At 42.1% G+C, this 24,070-nt stretch overlaps 1 protein-coding gene across 1 annotated transcript in view; it reads right to left on the bottom strand.

Annotated features, from left to right (window-relative positions):
- The window catches only part of LOC109480900, a 55,523-nt gene that overhangs the window by 7,869 nt on the left and 23,584 nt on the right, over nt 1-24,070 (bottom strand). Inside the window, exons 44-74 of the mRNA XM_019783241.1 lie at nt 23,403-23,618; nt 22,489-22,815; nt 17,387-17,635; nt 16,746-16,911; nt 16,280-16,407; nt 15,642-15,810; nt 15,288-15,388; nt 14,997-15,116; nt 14,343-14,578; nt 13,728-13,957; nt 13,263-13,394; nt 12,645-12,762; nt 12,056-12,203; nt 11,383-11,502; nt 10,666-10,821; nt 10,268-10,384; nt 9,510-9,660; nt 9,001-9,147; nt 8,300-8,417; nt 7,780-7,939; nt 7,303-7,461; nt 7,235-7,243; nt 6,543-6,782; nt 4,749-4,914; nt 4,180-4,295; nt 3,762-3,881; nt 3,133-3,359; nt 2,603-2,829; nt 2,268-2,402; nt 1,855-1,972; nt 1,569-1,717 (exon numbers count right to left, since the gene is read on the bottom strand). Coding sequence (XP_019638800.1) covers nt 1,569-1,717; nt 1,855-1,972; nt 2,268-2,402; nt 2,603-2,829; nt 3,133-3,359; nt 3,762-3,881; nt 4,180-4,295; nt 4,749-4,914; nt 6,543-6,782; nt 7,235-7,243; nt 7,303-7,461; nt 7,780-7,939; nt 8,300-8,417; nt 9,001-9,147; nt 9,510-9,660; nt 10,268-10,384; nt 10,666-10,821; nt 11,383-11,502; nt 12,056-12,203; nt 12,645-12,762; nt 13,263-13,394; nt 13,728-13,957; nt 14,343-14,578; nt 14,997-15,116; nt 15,288-15,388; nt 15,642-15,810; nt 16,280-16,407; nt 16,746-16,911; nt 17,387-17,635; nt 22,489-22,815; nt 23,403-23,618 — 4,975 coding nt within the window. The remainder of the gene's footprint in view (nt 1-1,568; nt 1,718-1,854; nt 1,973-2,267; nt 2,403-2,602; nt 2,830-3,132; nt 3,360-3,761; nt 3,882-4,179; nt 4,296-4,748; nt 4,915-6,542; nt 6,783-7,234; nt 7,244-7,302; nt 7,462-7,779; nt 7,940-8,299; nt 8,418-9,000; nt 9,148-9,509; nt 9,661-10,267; nt 10,385-10,665; nt 10,822-11,382; nt 11,503-12,055; nt 12,204-12,644; nt 12,763-13,262; nt 13,395-13,727; nt 13,958-14,342; nt 14,579-14,996; nt 15,117-15,287; nt 15,389-15,641; nt 15,811-16,279; nt 16,408-16,745; nt 16,912-17,386; nt 17,636-22,488; nt 22,816-23,402; nt 23,619-24,070) is intronic.

Below are 24,070 nucleotides of genomic sequence, written 5' to 3'. Positions count from 1 at the left end.
CCACGTCCTTCTAAGTACGGCCCTGAGTAGATCTCATAGGAACGGTTTGTCGCCAAGTCGTACTTCTGGATACTCTGCATCCGACCGTTTTCTTGGGCGTAGTAGACGGCTCTCTCTAATGATGTGAGAACAATACAATTGAACATATGAAAATGAATGAATTACACCTCATCTTTTGTGATCTGAATTCGGTAGGTCGCGAGTTCGATCCCCGGCCGAGTCATACCAAAAACTCTGGTAAATACTGCTTTCTCTGCTTAGCACTCAGCATTTGGGAGTTGAACACACAGCTTTACCAGTGGAGTAGCCCCAACTGCACAATTATGTGGCCCAAGGGCTACTGAACTGGAGATGGGTGCCGCCCTATGCACCACCTGGTACGGGAAGGACTTTTATCTGATCTAACCTGCCATCGAATTATGTATAAACCAAGGCGATGCTATTGGACCCGTCTATCACACCTAACCCCAGTACACTTTCAGTAGGTTTAGAATACCCAAATCCCCTCATGTACTACTAGTACTAGTATATACCCACCATTGTAGTTAAAATCCATTGCAACTGTCTTCGCTCCCTTCACCAGGACAGTCGGTGTGGAGTCTGCAGTTCCAGGCAGATCCGCTAGGTTGTGCGGGAACTGCAGTATGCCCTCATCCGTGGACACAAGTAGAGCCTTGGTGAACAGGTGGTCATCTGGGGAGACACATTTTGTTTTGGATATTTAGAACATGCGTTTACAACTGGTATATCATGACGTAGACCAAATCCTTTTTAGATTTAAAAAAAAAAGGTGATATGGATTTGTCTTATCCAAAATGGCGACCATAAAGACGCAGGGCATACCTGGTCACCACCATGTCAATCAACTAAGACCCAATCTCTGCCCGCTGACGTCCATACGCCTGTCTGTATGACTTATCTCGACTATTAAATGTACACTCCCATTCTAATTCTAGAACCCAATATAGCCAACTGCCACTGCGTCGCTTGTGTTACGCCGAAGGGCGGTTATACCGGCTGTACTGATAGAGATACTGATAGAAAACACAGGATCCATACATACAAACTGCTTCCAAACCATGGCCAGCGACACCCAAAATATTACTTCCACACATGGGATAAAAATGACATACTTTTGATACAGTTCTTCTGGTCTCCAGCCAGAGTGTAGTCAGGTAGACAGAGACACTTGTGCCCACTTTGGTCTCCCACACAGGTGTGCTGACAGCCGCCATTGTTCACCTGGCAGTCGGCTGGGTATAAAGAAGAGAACAATTTTTGTAAGTCATGCAAAGATTAGACACACTAGACGCTGCACACGGCCACAACTCCTCAGACTTAGAATGCTAACATCATATTCCGCTATGGAAGGATGCCTCCTACTACTGTTGTTGGTAAGACGTGAGTAAATCGTATTTCAAAGTTTTGAAAACATTACTTGGGTATATGTCAATGAAGTTTGACATCGAAGTAAAATCTATACAATGTATGTACGACCGCCGTACGATGTATGTACGACGTCCGTACGATCTACATACGACTATCGTGACTATGTGACCGAGTCCGACTTACATTGTCCGGCTTGTTGTCTGCTCTCATCGTAGAACTCCACTCCCAACACCCGACTCACGCTGGCTGAGCCGTACGCAAGGATGGGCCGCGACGTGTGGATGAAGTTGATGGTACTGTCCGACCAGTCTGTGGCCGCGATCTCTTCCTGTGATGAAAAGGCACTGGCGTCAAATGCGTACTCTCTGGCTGATCAACTCCCCTAGCATTTTATCTCTCTATTTGGCCAATTTCTACTCTTTTAAATTATATCTGTTCTTCTTAAAACTGAGTTAGCTTACTTACTCCATCGAATGTGATGTCGTAGAAATGTGTCCCCGACAGAGAGTAAAACTGCTGCCGATTGCCACCGTTGAAGTCACATGACTCGATTCTGTCACGCTCGGTGTCCGCAAAATACAATCTACGGCAGAACAACAAAATCCATTACACAATAATTAACGTAAAAGCCAACGCAGCACGTTGGATAACTAACAATATCAACTTTGGCGTTTAAATAAGCCACACGTTTGGAACTGTACGTCGAAATTTGGCAATTTTTCATTTTCATTACTTACAAACAGTATTGGTAGCTTTTACAGATGCTGCAATTGCCGTTGTCAACAATGCCTTGATTTGACTGCTGGTTAAAATGGTGATATTATATACAAAAGCCTATAGAAGGATGGGGTTTGCACTGTTTAGTGAGTTAGACTAACCTATTGTTGACGTAGTCAATCACCAGACCGCTTGGCCTTCCAAGATCAGACTCCACGATCGCCGTGCGACCTTCTCCCGACAGCGTGGATCTCTCAATTTTCGGAGACAGTCCCCAGTCACTCCAAAATACGTACCTACGATCGCAAGGAATAAAAAAAATAGAATAATCAACATTTACAACGCCACTGCGACTGCACATGCTTAGTGTGATGCATTCTGGGTAATGTGATTAGTCATCGAACACACCGAACCTTTGACATGTTCTATTGAGGTGTTCGAAATAGATCAGGGGGTTCGACGTGTTCGATCTGGATTGGTCTATATATAGACCTACCCTGCTCTTGGGTCCACGGCGATTCCTCTGGGTCTATCCAGACCGGTTTCAGCGATGATGTGACTGTTGCCATTGCTCTTTCCTGTGCTGTACGACACCATGACCACCCTGTTGTAGTTGTAATCGGTGTAGTAGAGATTCTTGTTGACCCAGTCGGCAGCGAGAGCTTCTGCCCCGGTCGAAACCTCAGTCTTCAATGCTGTTACTTCTCCAGTCTTGACATTTACCTGTTGGTAGTATGTGGTAAAAAGAGGTATGGCCATATATGGGTAGAATGTATGAAATGTAAACCACGGTGTTATACTGGAATAAATTAAATCGAATGGGTAATAATATAGTCTATGATGCAATTATACATATTCATTAACGCAAACTAGATCTACTTCCCGGACATTTGAAAACAATTTCTTGATTGTTAGATGCTATAATTATGTACAACATGAACACTTAAATTTGGGCACCTGAACAGCTGTGTATTTTCTTCAAATTATGATGTTGAAGCATATAACATTGTGTCACAAATGGTTTACCTCTTGTATCTCCTTCAGTCCAATATCAATCCAGAACACCACACCCTGGCGTATGTCGTAGTCCAGGGAGACAACGACAGACGGAGACTTGGCGGCCAGCAGGTTGGTGACCTGTACAGTTTGTTGTGCTAGATTCCTGACGGTGCTGCTGTTGCCCTCGAACATACGGACCATGGTCGTGCCTGACTCCAGAAGGTTGATCCAAAGATAGCTCGGAACCTTTATTTCTACATTGAGTGGAAAAGTTGCGCATGAACTCGATATATTATCTAAACTTCACTGGTTAACAGTTTTTAAAGTACGAAATCTGAACTTGCAATAGAGACACGAGTGACTGACAAACTTTTACTTTGCTCGCTACTTTTGAATAGCCTTTTACGCAAGCCCTTTAGCTTTCAATGTGAGTATGCTTTTTCGGTCGCTTCTAAAATACTGGACACTCATGTATTCGAGATAGCCAATCAGCACGCCTGTTAAAATTTTGTTCAAATATTCAAATGTCAGAGGGACCGAATATTTGTGGTTCCAGTGTTTTTGGAAGGTATACGGGAATAAGAGAGCGTACTAAAACTAAAAGAGGCAAGCTAGATGAAGAAAAGGAAACATATGAAGGAAAGAAACAGTCTTACCAGGAGGAGCACACGTGGTGTTGTCTTTCTGGAGAACAAAGTAAGCCCTACAGATGCACGTTCTTCCACCGGGCCGAGCCAAGCACATATCCTGACAACCTCCGCCTGGTTCTGAGCAAGCTGATGTATTTAAAATAAAAACAAATTAATAAAAAACGGAATGTTCCTGAGGAATAATGACAGCATATGTTGATGTACATGTCCTAAACTTTTTAAAGTCCAAAATTGGAAAAGTAAGATTCAAGTTGGTACAAATGGTAAATATGCTTTGGGATGCGATGGTTACTGCAACGAATTTGAAAAGATTATCTAAAAGTATTATGATATCGATGTCAACGTCTGTCACTCCTATTACTGCAATTTCGTCAGGAGGTAAAAGAAAAACAGTATCTGTTGTCAAATATTAATGACATCTCACCGTTTGTAACGCCGGATTGCTGCAGACCAGACCCGTACAAGGTTATGCCTCTTAGGCTCGTGAAACCGCCGGCAAGAACTCGGTTTGCTCCCTGACCAGCTGATGATTTTGCATTGCTGTGGCCAGTAAGTTACAAAATAGTAGGTATTACGTAAAGAAAAAATCATCACAACAGTCGAAGATGTAAGAGATAATGCTGGCAAACATCCTTGTACCGTTACTGAATTGACTTCAAAAGAACATTCATGTTCAGAGCATTTTCACATGACGTCATTGTTAAGTCCCCCGCCATTTTGGAGCCCATATTTGCATTTCAGTGGATTGTAGCAAGCGTTTTCGGATATTCAAATATCATCATTACCCGAACAATGTACACTCCTCTAGCCAATGAATACTGCCTTGCCACTGCATGATCTGCTTGGATATTAAAAGCTTGCCACGAATAAAAGATCGACAAAAATGATGTTAACGCTTGAGTTACGACCTACTGCAACTATAGGGACACCAACATGGCTGCCAGTACCTACCATTGACAAAAAATGTTACAATTAATCTATTGCGGTACTCACATGCCTATAAAGTCTGCCCGGCTGGTCCAAAACAAGTCATGGACATGAAGGGCGAGATCAAAGAATGATGTAGAACCCTGTAAAACCACAGTTCGCCGGTTGTTGCCGTACATGTCGGAGCTCTGAATGTTGTGCGTCCCAGAATCGCCCCAGTACAGGCGGCGTTCTGTGGAGAAAATGGAACATGGTGTGATCTCTTTTTAACCCATCCGTGGGGAAATGTTGCAAAAATGAAGGATATAATAGAATGATGTAAAAATGTCTAACAGTCTAATTGTAAAATTAAAGTTATGCTAAAGGCAGTTACGATGTGATCACGTCACATAATAAGCTAAGCATTTGCTGATTGGTGGCGAATTAGAGCGCCTTTCGAAATTTTGAACAAATATTCAAATGAAGTCAACAGACAGACAGAATACATGTGCCAATTCGCCTAAAACCACTAAAACTAGAAAGACTGACAACCAGGCAACGAGGCTGCATTGTATTGAATCAAATTACCTTTCGGGTCAATGGCGATTCCAGTAGGTGTGTCTAGCCCGCTACTGATGAGTGTAGTTCTCTCACCGCCGTCCATCGCAGCCCGCTCGATCCTCGGTCTCCAGTAGGCTGCATCCGTCCAGTACATGTAACTAACGGGTTAGAAATACGGTTAATAAAGTTCCAAGAGATATTTAATTGGCAATAGTACTTTCGGCTACCTTTCTCAGTGCAATATTATCTGATTACTGCAATAATATGACTGCCAGAGAATCAGACCCTTGTCGCAATAAAGTTCATCCATTCATCCATCCATCCATCGATACATCTATCCATTCATCCGTCCATTCTCTCGATCATTCTTTCCTTCATTCATGAAACTTAAGTATTTTGAAAAACGGATTACCCTGCTTCCGGATCCAAAGCTATGCCGCCCGGAAAGTCGATGTTCTCGGAGAAGACAGCCCACGCGTTCAAGTTCATCCATTAATCCATCCATTCAACTCATCCATTCATTCATCCATCCATCCATCCATCTATACATCCCTCCATCCATCCATCCATCCATCCATCTATCCATCCATCCATCCATCCATCCACTCATGAAGCTTTACCCTGCTTCCGGATCCAAAGCTATGCCTCCCGGGAAGTCGATGTTCTCGGAGAAGACCGCCCGCGCGTTGCTTCCGTCGAACCCCGCCACGCCGACGATCTCCGTCCCCCAGTCTGTCCAGTAGATGTTCTGTCCTGCATAGTCAAGCGCCAGGCCGTATATCCCATATACACCTAGAGTAATATAAATCATTTATCAGTTATAAACGTTTTTAAAACATATTCTCAATGTTAAAAGTCGTTACCATAGACAACTGGTGGAGTATGAAATATTTACCTGTCACAAATGTTTTCTAACCCCAGAGACAGATTTATCGATGCAATGCTGGTCTAGGGGTAGTTTGTACGCATTTCGTCCTCAGCAGCGAGGATTGTGATTGGGTGGAGATTCGGTTTCATTTGATTGACAGGGTTGTGACCCGGTATGCCCTGGCTGTGGTGTGGGATCGCCAGGAATGTGTTTTATCATGCTTTGAAATGTAAGCCATGGTGTGATACCGAAGTGAGCTAAATCAGCAGACGTCGTATGTCAGTTACAACCCCAATGTGTTGCCCAATTCAAATCTTTGAAGCTCATATGAAACAGATTATTATAGTAGTATAAGTATAACATTTAGACCATAGAACCAGAAAGTAAGTCATTGTACGTTGTGTTTTGATATACAAGCATGAGGTTTTATACCATATCAGAAAAAAGCTTACCGATTACGCTCTTGTTGATGACTGCCTCAAATCCAGAGCCATCTCTTTTAGCCCGATAGATCCTCTCATCTACGTAATCCGACCAGTAGACATAGCCTGTTGTTACGTCATAGTCAAGCGCCATTGGCAGGGTGGAATGGAGCGGAAGTGTGACGTTGGAGCCGGAAGTGACGTTGACTTCCGAGATGTTGCCTGTACTGCTGTCGACAACCAGGACGAAGTCTTCCGGAGAGTACCCACCTGGTCCAACGGAATATAAAATTTTACATTGTCAACACTAATAACATTGGGGAATGATGCTCTAGTGACACAAACTGAAGAAAGTTTACATGTTTTGGTAGCGTAACCCGTAGCTATCCTGACCACATCACACTTCTATCAGCCCTTCCACAGTCCATGATGACTAATAACAGAACACGTTAATCTTGTTGATTTATGTATTCACTTAAGTGCTAATTACAACTAAATATTGTCAGACCGAGAACTGACTGTTGCCATAGTGTTAGATGCTGTGACCGTCACTATTTTCCGTAGTAATAAAGAATCTTTAGCTTCTATAGCTATTGCAGCCACATCATGTATAAAGGCCACATTCAAATGTCCTTTTTGTGCACCGGCCTGATAAACCTATTTCAGGACAGTATATTTTAATTCCTATTTTGTTGAATAAATGCAATACATGCAAGCAATACACGTACATACTTTTATCTAAACCTGATGACAAATGTTAATGTTATGTCTGTGTACACGTGGTTCTGACCTGTAGGTGGCGGGGTGGTTGGGGGAATGGAAGGTCGAAGGTCAGCACAGCTCACTCTGTCTTCTTGAATATAGCGTCCTTCTGCGCAGGCGCACACACGGCTGTCTGTAGTGGGTATACACAGCTCCATACACAAGCCGTTTTGATGGTCACACACACCTGAGTAAAAGATAAAGTTGATTACGATAATTGATTATTATGATAATAATGTAATGGTGGCAAGTTAAACGAAGGCAACACCGATATTTAAGGCAGGAATACAGTTATCGGTTACGCACACATATACAAATGTACACATGGACACACACATAGATACACATCGTGTTACATAAACACAAAGAAACGCGCATGTACTCTCTCTCTCTCTCTTAGAGCAACATTGCACGCATCTCTTTGCCCTATGCTCTTTTATCACCTTCCTCTCGCAATTCCCCCATATAACCCCAATTTTCTACTGCACATTATCATTTGCCTTACTTGTAAAGAGCGGTTGTTCCGTGTCGTCGTATACTTTAATGTTGTACGGTGCTGTGGACATTCTAGTCGTCTTCATGTTCGCCACTCCTCCATAGTAGTTATAGTACGGTATGCCATTGGTCAGGGTTCGGTTGGCGTTATCCGTCCAAATCACATAATCCTATCCATCCAAAGTAGAATACATTTAGTATTAAAAAATATGTGAAATTGCTCTGAGCTGTTTTTCAGATTCAGTTATATATCACTCAGGTTTGACAATTCTGGACAAATATTCAATTAATACAAGGATATAATATGTGTAGTTCCAGTCTTTTTGGCAGCGAAGAGACCGAGATAGCGTATTACTGAAAGCTACAAAGGCTGACATTCAGGCTATATCTGTATATTCTGTATAGCCGGTATAACCGCCTTTCGGCGTAACACACCACCAGCTTCTATAGCCAGAGAAAAGGGACAATTGTAACGGTGATAAAGTAACAATGGTTTATCGACCAGAAAACAAAACAACAACCTAAATTACCTTGTATATGGCAACACCGTCCAGGTTGGCATTAGTTGATGACCAGTAGGTCTTGACGTCACCACCATTCAGGTTACAGGACTGCACATTGCCAGGGTCGCTGGTCACCCAGTATACCCTACAACATTACACAGAACATGGGTGATCACCACATAGGTTTTTGTGGTCCAACCATAAGCCCCTATCGGTTATACAGATCTTGCGTCAAAAGCATTGGGTTAAATGTAGACAGGTAATTATCAAATAGAAAAGTTCTGTGGTCTGACAATAAGTCCCCATTGCTCTTGGTTACACTGTCATTACGTCAAAAGCATGATTTAAAGGTGCCTAATGCAATTTTTACGACTTGAAAACCAGATTTTTTAAGTCAATAGTCTGGACACTTATCTACATACTACGTTTAAGCAACAATACCCCAATGCATATCAACATTCATGGAGTGCAAATGCCAACAAATTTGATGCCTTTAATGACAAAAAAGTTGTGCATAGATAATTAGCCAATAAGGCACGCTTAGGATCAATGATGTGATTCTTACGATTCAATTATGTCAATGTCAGTTTGGCAATAAGATAACATGTCAATTATTTGCTCATCATAAGTAGCTCAATGATGATACTATAGAAGATCACATCAGTAGCTGTCCTTTCAATGGTCTATATAGGTGATAAATATGGTGCAACACATTATAACATACGTACCTTTCTTGGAGGTAATCCATGGCCAAAGCAGTAGGATTGCCTGTGATATCACGTCTTTGTGAGGAGACCAGCAGGAGTTTGCTGCTACCATCGGGAGATGCGCGGGAAATCTTGGGGTCTGCACCAACCTCTGTCCAGAACACGTACCTAAAGCAGTGTGAGAACAAGTAGCTTCAAGGTACAGTATATTTGTTCTGTGAAAGTAACAAAGCTAGTTTCGCCAGGCGAGCATTGTTACAACAAGGAAAAACCTCATTGGTAACAGTGGTTACTTTGAAAGCAGCATACTGTGGCCAATTAGGCTATAAGTAGTGCTAGGTTCTTTCGGTCGATTCCCTACCTGAACTCGCAAATATTCAGTCTCAGACTGGCATTTGAATGTTTGTTCAGAATTCGACAAGGAATTTGACAAGGAAGTGACCGAGTAAGGTTACGACAGCTAGGAAAAAAGCTGCCACCCAGGCTAAAGATACTGGAACAGCAAATAAGACTAAGAATAAGGCTCTTACGAGCGCCCAGGGTGCACTGCGATGGCACTTGGCTGGTCCAGTCCGGACATCAGAACCTTCCTCAGCGATCCGTCCAGTTTGGACACGTGGATCCTTCCGAGTTGCCGCTCGGTCCAGTACAGGTTGGAGGCCACCCAGTCAACGGCAATGCCTGAGGGTACGGGTGTAAGTCATAGCCTCCATAGCATGCCAAAAACTGGGCTTTTGGAAGTCTTCAGGGTCTTTGGGAGCTTTTATGTGCTATTTTCTGATTGCGTATAGACAACATAGCCGGCCTGGTTGAATTAGCCCCGTTATTTGAGAACTGGGCTAATCAGAAAACAGCCGAAGACCACCAAACCCCCAGTTCTATAAGCCTGCTACGGAGGCTATGTCAGTTCTAGCCTCTAGCTACCAGGCTCGGGTGGAACGAGTAAAAACCGGCCAAATAGACAGATGGCACAAATGATATACCAAGGGAGTTGGTCAGCGCTAAGAGAACAATTTACCACTCTAACCCTGTTCTCTCATGATCAGCGCGGACCAACTCCACATGGCATATAATCTGTCTATGTGCCGATCTAGACTCTTTTCAACCACTTCCCGAAGCCTGGCAGAGGCTAAGTCAGTCTTAGAGTGTCTTTTACGCAGATTAACTGAAGCCTCTGCCACTGTAACAGCCATGACATGATTGGTGAGACCATAGGTTTCATACTCCCAAGGCGTTCATGAAGACCTACGTTATGGTGCTAAACGAAGCAAAATATTTCAAGTTTTACCTTCGATTCCTTGTCCGTTTTCGAAAATCGTCGTCGTACTACCTTCACCGATCAACGAGAGCCTCTCGATGTTTTGTGTCCCGTCAGCTTGTTGTTGTGTGTAGAAAACCATCTTCCCTGCAGGAAAGAAGGTAGTCACGTCACGTAATGAGCTAATTCAACTGTGACAGGTTTGGCCTATCAGCGTGTCTGTTCAAATTTACAACAAAAATTCAAATGACGGACGAAGAGAACATGTGTGGGTCAAGTTCTTTCGGCAGGGACGTGACAAGTAGAACGTATTAAAGCTAAAGCGGTTGGAATATACATCCAGACCAAGTCTAAGTAAAAGTCAGTACAAAATTGACAAAAAGTTGTACACATATAGCAGAGTATAAAATTAAGTTAAAAAGACACACCAGCGTAATCGAAATCCATCGCAAAGGCTTTGGTTCCTTGTACAATGTACGAGTCAGTCCAGTCGCCCGCTTCGGGCAGTTTACGGAAGTTGTGGGGCAACTGGAGAATTCCGGAATCACTTCCGACGAAAAGGGCCTTCGAGAAGGGATGTTCGTCTGTAAAAAAAAGCGAATCCCACACCAGACAATCAAAACAACACTTTCACCCGAGGTTCATAATTAAGATTATCCATGAGCAATGCGATGTATTATGGATAATATGTCAAAGTCCCCCGACACGTAAACTAAACAGGTGTTGACACGTGTAAAGCATGATTTGACGAGTTTTGTTTACGTTTTAGGGAATATCACCATTTACATTGGGCATATGCAGTCTTATTATGAACCACCTTATTGTAGGGCAAGTAAGTTACGGCTATCATAATACATTATGCCAATTTAAAGCTTATAGGTGAACATCAAACGCTAAATGTTACCAGAAGAGAAATCATTATGGCTGTATATACGAGCGATTGTTATTTTTGTTTACATGATATACATGTAAATTATTTGAATACATATGCAAACTATCGGTAGGCAAATCAACCAACCGTCACCCGCTTTTTGCCTACCATGACGTCACAGCGATTTCTTGTATTCCTGTTTGATATATATTTATATTGTCAAAACAATATACAAAAATAGATCTATGTAGTGATTAAAACTATATTTCCGTACTTGCGATGCAGGTATGGTTGTCCCCCGCCAGGTGGAAGTTCTCTAGACACAAGCACCTGTGTCCGTCTGGGTCCCCCACACAGGTGTGGGTACAGCCGCCATTGTTGACCTGGCAGTCGGCTGGATAATAAAAATAATGTTACATTAAAAGTGTTATTAGGTCCGTACTTGGGATACCAAGGATCCAGTCGAACACACCAGATCTTGACTTCCAGCAGCTCCCAAGCTCTGCTTCTCAGAATCAAACTCCAGAAGTAACTGATACAAGGCACTCGGTCCTCTTCTGGCCCTTACTGGGCCCTACCATTCGTTACTAGCGTGAGGGGGTATGGGGCTGTCCCAGTTCAACATAGATACTGCCTGGCCAATTTGATACTGTCTTATATGAGACCACCGAAGGATCTGCTTGGAGATTAATCAGAACTGTTGTAAGTACGTATGGCTCAATACATTATAATTATCTGTACCAATACTTACTTTGACCTGATTGCTGTCATTTACACTCTTTTTGGTAGGAATGGGGGAGGGTTTTTTTTGCTGACATGGACCACAGCATGGATCGCAAGAGGAATAGCTAACTGTATATATGTATGCCAAGCGTTGATTTGAATAAACTTAACTCAATGTTAATATCAAGACCATCATAAGTACACAGGGCTAATACAGGACTTACTTTGGCCTGATTGCTGCCGGCTCTGGTCGTAGAACTCCACGCCGTACACCCACCCCTCGCCCCGGTAGTACAGCAGCAGCTCTCCGCGCAGGTGGCCGCTGATGAAGTTAATGGAGTCGTCGGTCCAGTCACTTGCCATTATCTCATCCTGTGAAATGGTATGCAACATATAATAATGATAAATACCACCTTAACTTAGTTAAATGTACGGAGTATAGGTAGATAGATCTAGGCCCTTTCCCACTGTTATAGAATTGTCCGGATAGATGTGCTTAAATCTGGCTTCGATACGAATAAAAACGAATCTATTCTACTGAATAAAGGGCCATTAGTTATAGATATCGATAGATACATAGATATCAGGTATATACTATATAGATATATTTAGGTACGTATCTAGATGACTTGGCTGTCTGCATACCAACCACACAAATAAAGAACTATTAATTTAAAAAATACAATCAAACGGATTAGCAGCAACTTCTGCTCACCATATGAGAGTTCCAAACTCTCACAGATCATTATGGCACCGTTTTTAGAGTTAATTACCAGAGAAATTGTAAGAAATTGCATGTAATGGCACTCTTACCCCATCAAACGTGATGTCGTAGAAATGTGTTCCTGGAAGTCTATAAAACAGCGTCCTGTTGTTGCCATTCAGGTCACATGAGTCAATGGTGTCACGGTAGCTGTCGGCCCAGTACAACCTGTGAATGATGGCAAACACATATAAGATAGTATAGTCTATTGTTTATTATTATTATGATTATTATGTTTATCGTTTCAGCTATTGAGGGCCCATTTACGTCAAAAACCGCTTCATGGCCACAAGTTAAAAAAACTTAGCCTGATTGTTTTATTAGAATCAATCCCTTTCTTTTGTAATGAAATTGATATAGAGTTGCCCTTTCAATATTTACTTTCGGGACGGAAGTGTTGTTTTGGGTGGCGCGGGCTTGTATGTTTAATTCAGACATTGCATCACGCCACATAACATGCGGTCAAAAGGCCGAGTGGGAGTATACGTGTTGGAACTCATATCAGTGGTGTAATGTCCGATGATAACAGAACATCATACATTCCCCTCCTCAGCTCAAATACATTGACGAAAACTTAAAACACTTCCTGAAAACCTGAAATCTCTTAATTCTTGCTCAGAAATATTTTCCTTAGAAACGAAAACAAACAACTTGAGTGTGCTACCTACCTGTTTCCATCTATCACAAGACCACTAGGATTCACGATGTCTTCCTTTACTACTGATGTCCGCTGTTCCCCTGACAACACCGCCCGTTCTATCCTTGGGTTCTGGCTTCCCCGGTCACTCCAGAACACGTATCTTGAGAAAAACAAGTAGAGCATTAAGAAACATTCATTGAACAGTATCATTTTATGATTTCTAATACGAATCACGTTCTGCTAGGTATTTGGTAGGTGAGAAGCGGCTGTGAAACCGAAGGTTCCAATATGATTCACCTGGCGTTTTTCATCGGTACTGTACGTCGTGAAACTAGTTTATATGTGACCTAATTGCACAGGGCTTTGTTGACGATGACAGTCATAAATATCATTAACAAGGCATCAGGTTGTTGCCGGTAGTATCTTAATCTAGCTCTGGGTCTAGTGCAATCGGTCCCTTTCTTCATAACCAATGGTGAAGTACAATACTCACCCTGCTATTGGATGGACAGCTATACCTCGTGGCCAATCCAGTCCTTTGTGGACGATTACGTGATGGCGTGACGGTGTGTTCTTGTAGCTGACCACGCCGATCCAGTTAAAGTAGGCGTCAGTGTAGTACAGGTTCTGGTTTAACCAGTCGACCGCCAAGCCCTCCACTCCGGACGAGATGCCCTCAAACAGAGTGGAGAAGGACTGGATGCCACCATCTTGTAGTTCTACCTGCATGTCCAACATAATGTACGAATTGGACAACTGCAATTGGGTAAACACATTTATCGTCGACCAAGAAAGAGAGAGACAAAGAGAGAGAGACAGACAGAGAGCCATAGAGAGACAGAGAGACATAGTCAGAGAGAGACAGTCAGAGACAGAGACATAGAGAGAAACACAAAGACAGAGAGAGAGAGAGAGAGAGACAGAGAGGCAGAGAGAGAGAGAGAGTGAGAGAAAATGGGAATGTACATGTAGAGGGAGAGTGCCTTGGAAAAAACCTTCCTCTTGAAAGAAAGCAGAAATAGCTTCATTGTCAAGATAATGCGGGGTCTCTAATAATAGCTCATGCTTTGGATTTGCATGATAGACTTAAGTCCACTTAATATCATACCGTGTGTATTTCCCTCAGACCGGTGTCCACCCAGAAGATCAGGTTGCGCTGAAAGTCGTAGTCGATCGCCTCTATCCTGGAGGGAGATTGGGAGGTGAAGAGCGTCTCCACGGGCAGAGGACGGCTGTGGTTGTGCAGCTGTCGGATGACTCTGCTGTCTCCGGCAGTCATTTTTACTGACGTGACGCCTTCTGCGGACTTGTGATCCAACCAGAGGTAGCTCGGTGATACAAGCTCTACAAGACAGATGATAGGATATTAGCTACATTGCATTTTGTTCCAGTTCACTGCTAGAATAGTATCGAGGTCGTTGGTTGTGCGTAGGTGAAAGAGATTGATAAGTTATTCTGGCAAGCGGATTACAAATATGGACTTCGTCTTACTATTGTCGTACGATCTCAAGCTGATGGCATTTTTGGGGAACGGCCGTGCGTGTGTAGTACAAAATACAGCTGTCTTGTGCGGAAAATGCTGTCTTAGATTCCTAGTCTATGGTCGGTTCTGTCAAATTTAACTATATCAAATCGCACGACGGCCTAGGACGAATGTAACTGCGCTCTTCGTTCTACGTTTTCCGAAACGGAAGAAAGACATACAAATGCTGCTATGCTTCACATAATAAGAATCTGTATATAATAACTGTGCTATATATACTTTTTGGAAGGCATGATGTTCCGTCTTCCTGCAGTTCCCAGGGAAACCGGCAGGCGCATGTTCTTCCCTCTGGTTTGGCCAGGCACAGATCCTGACAACCTCCATTCGACGTGGAGCAAGCTGAAAAAAAGGACAAACTTTTTAACACAAAATAAAAGTCATACCAGATTATGACAGCCAATTCCACCGAAATTTCATTGCTGAAATATTTTTTACATTCTTGGCTACAATAAGCTTCTTAGTACAGAGAATTGAGATATTTAAAGTGACGCGTCATGCGTATATCATTACCGTTAGTGACGTCAGTAGGCGTTGCCATGGACACGTAGATGTCATTTGGGTTCGCAAGGCTGTCGACAAGGACGGACTGACGATTGGTAGACCTGGACAACCTGTAAGTAGGGAACAGAAATCTTGTATATCGTTTGATACAAGATATGTCTCAATGGATTTTTCGCATTTAGCATATTTTAATGCATCCATATTCAGTCTCGAATGAAAGATCATCTGAGTTGGTAAAATACATAATATGAATTAAACTGTTCTCCGAAAGTTACAGTGAGTCAATTTCTTAAAGTTGGAGAACAGTTAATTCTCATTACATAGTCTCCATTGATTACATGAACGAACAAAAGATGTTCTTACATGCCAATGTGGCTAGTTGTCCATGATGTCCAGTAGATGTTGTTACTGTCGATGGCGATGCCAAAGAGATAATCAGAAGGTAGGTACAGGTGCCGCCGGACGTCGTTACCGAGCAGGTCAGCGCTGAAGATGCTGTGGGCACCTCCGTCACAGTAGTACAGACGGTTTTCTGGATAAAAATGATTTTTAGGACGATCATCAATAAGTCTTTAACTTTTACTTGTAGGTACTTGTTAACTGTAACTGGATCAAACGAAACGTGTATGTATATGTTTGTGTACGTGTGTGTGTACGCGTGTGTTTGCGTGCGTGTGTGTGTGTGTGAGTACGCGTGTGTTTGCGTGCGTATGTGTGTGTGTGTGTGTGTGTGTGTGTGTGTGTGTGTGTGTTCAGAATGTCTAAGAATGTCTAAGATAAAGTCATTCCACCCTTTTTCAGCCAAGAGAGTAGCAATGATTTGATCTAAGTATGCCGAATACAAGACAATACAAAGCAACACAATACAATACAAAGAAAGAAAGTAGAGACCTGAATTCTTTGCACAATTTACAATGTACAGTCGAATGATGGCAACAGCACCATTTTCAAATGTCTTGAACATGATTTGTTGCTCAGCAAATTAATATATGTCTCCTCACCTGTGTAGTCTATAGTGATCATATTTGGATCCGTCAGATCGCTGAGAATGGTTGTCTGGTTACTGCCGTCCATCGCAGCACGGTCTATTCTAGGGTCACTACTACCCCAGTCCGTCCAGTACATGTATCTGTGTGAATGAACAAATAGTAATATGTTTTTTTATCCGAGACAAAAGAAAGATTAAACCCGATGCAGTGACGCTTAAGAAAACCTAAACCGATTACCCGTTTGCCATTTACATGTACCTGAGTGAATGGAAAGGATCTCGACTGACATAATTTTATATCCGAGGCAACATAAAGATGATACAATGTTGTTTTAAAAAGTGATTAAACTTTTTCTATCCAAATTTTCTGTCCAAAAGAATAGTGCTAATGCTAATTGTTCTCTAGTGTTGGAACGAAATTTCTTCAAACACAGATAAACGTTCATGGAAGCATGAAAACTTCAAGTGATTACCCGTACCCGTTTCTCGGGTCTAAGACCAGACCTCCTGGACTCCCGACCGCCGGTGACGTCAGAAGCGGCCTGGCGAACGACCCGTCCATCCGGGCTACTGAGACGGTCTTGGCTCGAGAGTCGGTCCAGTACAGATTGCCCGCGGCATGGTCGATGGCCAGGCCATAGGTACCTACAGATGTGAAGATATCTCGGACTGTTACCAAAATACTGTATATAGAGATGTGAAGGTACACAGGCTGTTTTCAAAATATTGTAAATAGAGATGTGAAGATACCTCAGACTGTTACCAAAATACTGTATATAGAGATGTGAAGATACCTCAAACTGTTACCAAGGTTTGAACCTGCTTGCTGTTTGGAAGTGTATACGTAGGGGATTGTGGGTAAGGTCATGATTAAGGCTTCTGTTACAAAAACAATATCCACTTGGCTAGCACATCTAGGCAAAGTACTGTAACAGGTACACTACTATTTGTATCCGTAATTTTATCCAGTAGTAGAATTTTGATTTTCTATCAGTACTATTTGGGAGCTAGAGGCCTTGAACTTTGACCTTGGACCACAATGCATCACACTGCACATGTGCAAGTTAGTCCAGCAAGGTGGTTTATTGAACGTAAAATCATGCTAGTAACTACCACTTACTGATGAGGCCGGTTGTAACAATTGTCTCCATCCCACTTCCGTCTCGACGTGCCCGTTTGATGTGTCTGTCCAGCCGGTCTGACCAGTACACGTAGTCGGTGTTCGGGTCGTAGTCCAAGGACAGCGGCCATCTTGGGTCCCCGAGCGGAAGCGTGACGTTCGAACCGGAAGTGACGTCGATTTGAAGGATGCTGTCAAGGTAATTGTCAGCAACTAGCAGAAACGGCCCATCGCTGGAGGAACCATAACCTCCTGGATGTCAGAAAAAATATTAAAAACTTGACATTTCATCTATTTCGAAACCTTTTAGCCCCGAAGGGCTAATCTTCCAAGGCTCAAACAATTAAAATAACATAATTACAACATAGTAGAAACATTTAAAAATACATAAGTTACATACATACATTTACACCACATCAACAATAAATACACATAGATATTAACAATTTAAAAGTAGCGAGCAATGGTCAAGGATCAGGTGACACTATTACTGTTTGAAACGGCTTTCTTAAAACTGATAACATCGCACAGTGTCTTAACGTCAGATGGTAGATCGTTCCAGAGCACGACTGCACGATACAGGAATGAGCGTTTTCTGCTATTGGACTTAGGTATTGGTAATCTAAAGTTATGTGCGGAAGATCTGGTACTATGACTGTGAGATGCATGAACAGGCAAAAGGGAGTTGTAAATATTTTGTGGTTCGTGACTCGTGAGGATCTTAAAGAACATGACCAAAGTGCTTTTCAAGAATCTCTCTCTCACAGTCGGCCAACCAAGATCTAGATGCATCTGCCTGGTAGAAGTATCAGGAGTACATTTCAGTAACAGTCTACATGCCCTATTCTGCACTACTTGCAGTTTGCGCATGTTGGAGTCTGACATGTTGGCTAAGACTGGTGCGCAGTACTGCACAACTGACAGAACCAGTGCACAAACAACAAACAACATAAAAAATCCTTTGTTTCTGTAAAATGTATGTAGCGTTTTTGATATCATATGAAATGGAACGGGCAACTTTAAACCCGTTTTTAACATTTTACCGTTGGACTTTCTAGTCCGAGAATGATAGACAGACAGTTGCGTCAAGATTGTCTTTGAAAGTCAGGGTTGCATATGCCCTTTTGTGCACCTTAAGTCTAAAATTTTACCTATCCTGCATCATATTCCAAGGATAAATTTTACCTGTCCTCCAAATTGTATTTCAATGACTAAAATTGCATGTCAATGCATAGTGCAGAACTATAATTGCATTTAATACATCCCAAAAGTTTTAAAGATGACTAATATGTATATATAGTCTTCCCCTGAATAGGCGATGTCGCCGGGTAGAACCTGTTGTTGACGAAGCAGCGAAGTGGAAAACTATTCGAGTTGTTGCCAGCGCAGTGGCGCGTAAAGACAATGGGAAAACTTGTCTCTGCAGTGCAGTCTAACCTTTAGAACTAGTTTACCTTAACACAATACTTTGAGCATCCCATGGATCAGTAACAAAAATCGGTCAACAAAAACGGGACGTGTTTGGGTATAAGTTATTGGGCATGCTAAAGACGCCCGGTCAGATTTCGCTTGCCTCTCACCTTTACACCTCCTTTTCAGTAGTCTGCGACCGCTGTGCGACTGCTGAGTGACTTCTGAGCGACCAAATGGCAGGCAGAATTTCACAGATGAATATAATTTAAGAACAATTCATTTTACTTTTTTGTGTGTTCGAACACTGTTGTCTTTTGCACCATACTGCTGTATCCTGTACCATATTCCAAGTATGAAATCAAGGGTGACACAAATTTTGTTCGCTGTACGGTCGCTCAGAGATCGTGATATAGTGGAAAGGCGGTTTTAGTTAGAATTAAACCATCCATGTACGATCACTATCGTCATAAAACGTTGAAACCCATATTCACATGTGTGTACTGATTTTGTCCGGTTTTGTCCAGATTGTATTCCTTGCCCTAAAACTCACATTCCTTTTCACCTAGAAAGTAAGCTATTCAGCCAGTTGCATATATTATTAAACGCTGGCAGTTAACAACATGTATATAGAGCCCAGGTAAGGTAACGTAAATACATTTTATTTCGCGGTGGTTTTAGTTCGCCGTTAAGGTTACGTTTTCGCGGTACGTGTTTAAAGTTGAACCGATTCTGAGGTATAGTAGAATTACAAAACACATAATTCGTCTTGTCATGATTTCACTATAACGCGAAGTCACCGTGAAACAGCGAAAATAAAACCACCGCAAAAATACCTGCATTTACAGTACATATTTCATCAAACCCGCATGTATAGATTTTCTTTTCTCACGGAACCCTGACAAATATGGTTGGATAATGCATACGTCAAGTTAAATAAGGATAGCCCAGTACATTGTACCAAGAGACAAACACCTGGATGAATAGTATTACGTGTTCGTCATAACCAATTATGCCATGGCCAACCCAGAATACCTATCCAGTCCACCAAGGCAAAACATGGCAGCATACTGACACTTTGACCATTTCCCAAACCGTGCGGTTGCATCTGGTAGCAAAATGTATAGATAACGACAAACAAATGGTCGGTAGCGCTTCCTGGCTCTTAATTATCTGTGTGTGGGGTCAAGGCTTGCAAACGACATGGTCCTTGAATTATCTTCTTACTAGTTTTGGTGACAACTCAGGCTGACAGACTTCAAGGATACGAAAATACCTTCTTTTTAATGCCTACCACAAAACGATGCCTAACATGGATGCACAAAGCGCCTATCACACTAAAACAACGTAAAACTATTGCCTTGAACATTTAAAAAAACAGGCAAATAGCCTTGGTTTTCCTAGCTACTCTGGGAGGATAACACTGTGGAAATATTTTGCTCTGGAAAGAGGTAATATGTTGAGTATCTTACAGCATAAGGCGGGTTACTACACACTTACCTGGACAACATTAAACCTTTGTAAGTTAAAAACACTCCCATTGTTCGGTACACTATTTACGGACAACCTTGGGTCTACCTGTCACACCGGCGTGTGTACTTGATTCCGAAGTTAAGATCATTTTAGCCTGATTTGTTCAGGAGAAAACATGTAGGAAACACTGTTTTCTAACTGATTATGAATTAATGAACTGGAAATAGCTTAGCCACCGAGTTGTGTACGTACTTCTACCATACGTGAAGGCCCCCTCCCCACTGTTACTGCACACACACATGCCACAATACAACTTTACAGTGACAAACAGTTGTGAAAAATCTTACTCACCTGGACACAAAACAAGCAGCAGAAAAATCCCTCCAACAGTGAAGTCCATAGCTTATCTCATACTGGTCAGCGCCTACTGTGAAGAGACTGTGTGTTGTACGATACCTGCAGATAGTATAAACCTTGCACGGTTGCCTTTGGCTATACCATTTAGATTATGCTATTGTTGCTTCCTGATAGGGGACACAAAAAGACATTTCAACAATGGCAGATTTAAAGAGTTGGTGATCTAAGGTAAATACGATTTCTTGCTTTGCTCGTCTCCCACCGTTATCAGATGCGTTTCTTGCTATGCTAAATACATCTTTTCAACCAGGTTCTGTCTAGTAAATACGTAAGTACACCCCCTTTCTTACACACGACTTGCGTGATTCAGGAGATCAATCAGAACTCCTGAGTCCGTGCAAAACAATTGTCGTCTGACAGGTAGAAAACCAGTCATCCGTAAGTGTCCCCGAGGAGGACTAGTTGAACAACTCTGTTTGCCACTGTGTAACCCCAACACAGATAGCAATCGCAGTGGAATCTGCCAATCAGCTTATTGCGCAACACCTATAATGGAGTCAGTTAGCCAAGTTTGATTATCTAAGCTCGGTGTTTTTGACTTAGTGAGAAGAGACGCTGCTGCAGTGAGCGTTAGTTCAGTGTCCAGGAGTGGTCCGTGTGGCCTTGCACTGAGCAAACTCGTTAGAAAACGGATACAAATAAAGCAAGGAGGTTCAACATCTGATAGAACGTCCTTGTAGAAAGTTAGTAAAGGCAAATGTAGTCTCATAACCCCTTTCAAGCCCTACCCGCAGTGGGTTGTTAATCAATTGTGTCTAGGGCACGGTATTATAGGCAGACCCCATCCCCCTCCTTCCACTGCCTTTTACCTCCCCAACCGAAGTCAGGTTCTCAATTTACACCTGTGTGGAGTGAGCAACAAGTAAACAGTAGACGTTCTCTTGATCATTTTTCAAATGTATTTTATTTGCATCTTTTTATCTTTCTTAGAGACAAAAATGATATGTTTCATGCTTGTCCATAGCCTACATTACAACGACTAGTGGTTAGCCCCCCACTACTTCTAAACACACAACTAGTTGTTAGCCCCTCACTATATTTACAAAGAATCACAAAACTGCAAAGTTGATCTTGACTATTTTGGACAAACATTAAAATAGCTAGTTCTTTGTCATAAAACTTCAACTTTAATCAATTTTTTAACAGATTAAAGTTAAAACACCACTTTTCAATACCAGCCAGTTAGAGAGCAATACTTGCACTAAACAATTATTTTGAACTGCCCTGACACTTTGGCACTTATTATTTACAAGCAGAAGATATTTTAAGTTTAAACCTCTGAACCTATATTCTAACATCATTTACGTTTGGTTACTTTTCTTGGGTAACAATAAATCTTAGTTCAAGAAACAATTCAGAAAACTATAAAAGGTGAAAAATTAACCATATATACATCCGTACTCTTAATATAGAACAAGCTACTAGTATTTCAATGAGCGAGCTCATTTTTCGTAAAATAACATCTCAAGAGTTCTTTTTTATGATATGTACTTTACAATGTAAACAGAAACAACATTAGACAACCTCATTTACGTGTATCATTTCATTGACATCTAAAATTAACTATATCACTCTATATACCATGTTTGTCCGATTATTAATGTAGTATAGCTTGCAGTAAATTTCAACTAACTAAAATGGATTCTTGGGATTCTCGTACATCTGTCAGCGGTTAGTTCTGTCACAGCCTGCTCTATTAAAAACGCTACGACATATCAAAATCTTACGACGTCCTACGATAAAAGTTATTCACATAAAAAACTAATCATCAGAAACACCTGCCAATCTCGGAAAACATTTTCATGCATTTGTCTCACCCCCGATGCCCTTGGTGGGATTATTGACAAACATGTTGTACTCGACAGGAGGTGCGCTTGGAGGGATGTGCTCGTACACATGCTGTTCTTCTGCAGCCGCAGTTGATTGAAACGTGTTCTGGGGTGCGCTGGGAGGCATGTTCTGGTACACGTTTGGTTCTGCAGCCGGTTGAAACGCGTTGCCGGCGTCGTCAAATGTTACCCATTGAGCGGGAGGGGCCTTCTCCGGTAAGGCCCCGGCTTCCATGGCGCCCCCTGGGACGTCTTTGGTCGGAGAACCGCCCGTAGCGTTCAGACCTTCACCCATGTATGCTGCAGGAAAGATGGAGCACATTTTAGACACAATACATAATGAATTTCGAGTTGTTTTTATGCGCAGATGAAACGATCAGCTGCTAAGATTATTAAAGTACCGGCATGGTATAATACTTCGTGTAATCATGCACTACTAGAAGAAAAGAAAATTTAAGGTACGATGATTGATGTGTACAAATATACATGAATGGTGATCAGCTAGAACTCGTATGGATAGGAAGTACTAGTAGCTATATAACTAGTGGACTGATAGTATGATACCAGTACTTAAAATGTATTCCATTGTTCTTATTGCTGTCCTTTACTAGTAGATATACTAAATATATCTACTAGTAGATATACTAAATTTGGACGGAGGCGTGGCGAACCCCGTCTTGTATTAAGCTAACGAAAGGGTATGTCACCTCGTAAGGGGCGGTATAACCCCGACCAATACGGTCGACCGATGATGATGATACTAAATATAATTATACTTTTGCATGTGTTTGTGATATTCTATGTATGGTACACAACACCAGCAACATCTGTCTGTGTCCCACGTGTATTGTACTGTTGTAATTTCAACCAATAAAATCACTGTGTACCTGTGTAAGCTGGAGGGATGTCAGACGCGTCGTACACCGGATTGTCCCGGGCTGTCAAGTCGCTCAGTCGGACGTCCCGTCCCGGCCCGAACTTGCGGCGCTGCTGGCGGCAGTACATGTAGCCCCCTAGCGACATCGCGCCCAACAGCAGCAAGGTGACGACGACGCCAACCGCCACCGCTGCGCCGTTCGACCCACCTGTACTTGGTGCTTGCCCTGTTGAATGATTTAAGTAAAATGTTATTGCATTAAAGTAATCATAGAATTCTTCATCGACAATGATGATGAAGTGTTCATCGACAGCGATGGACAACCAAGAAGTAAGAGGATATTTTTTCTTCGATGTGGACTTAAGCTATTCATACATTCTTTTCCATCAGTTTAGAATAACAATTATATTTCACTCAAAATATTTGAAAGAGTAAAAAAAAAATAGATGCGTCGATGAAGGTTAGATATCCATGGCCAGGTGATGAGATACAAAAGGAACGTGTTATTCAAGCAATTGAAGAGGCTTTGAAAACTGTTAGACGTCTCAAGTAGCATACACTGCTTTTCGCCAGTGATTGACTGACTTGAAATGTCTGAAAGTTTTCCAAATCCCGGTCCATTCAGTTTCTTGAGTAACACTTTCCTAAACAAATAGATGATTTTAGATCATAGAGTCA

This window comes from Branchiostoma belcheri, unplaced genomic scaffold, assembly GCF_001625305.1.
Source record: "Branchiostoma belcheri isolate BF01 breed outbred unplaced genomic scaffold, Haploidv18h27 scaffold109, whole genome shotgun sequence".
Taxonomy (NCBI): Eukaryota; Metazoa; Chordata; class Leptocardii; order Amphioxiformes; family Branchiostomatidae; genus Branchiostoma; species Branchiostoma belcheri.
The sequence above is the reverse complement of the archived record's forward strand: the minus strand, read 5'-3'. Positions and strand labels throughout refer to the sequence as shown.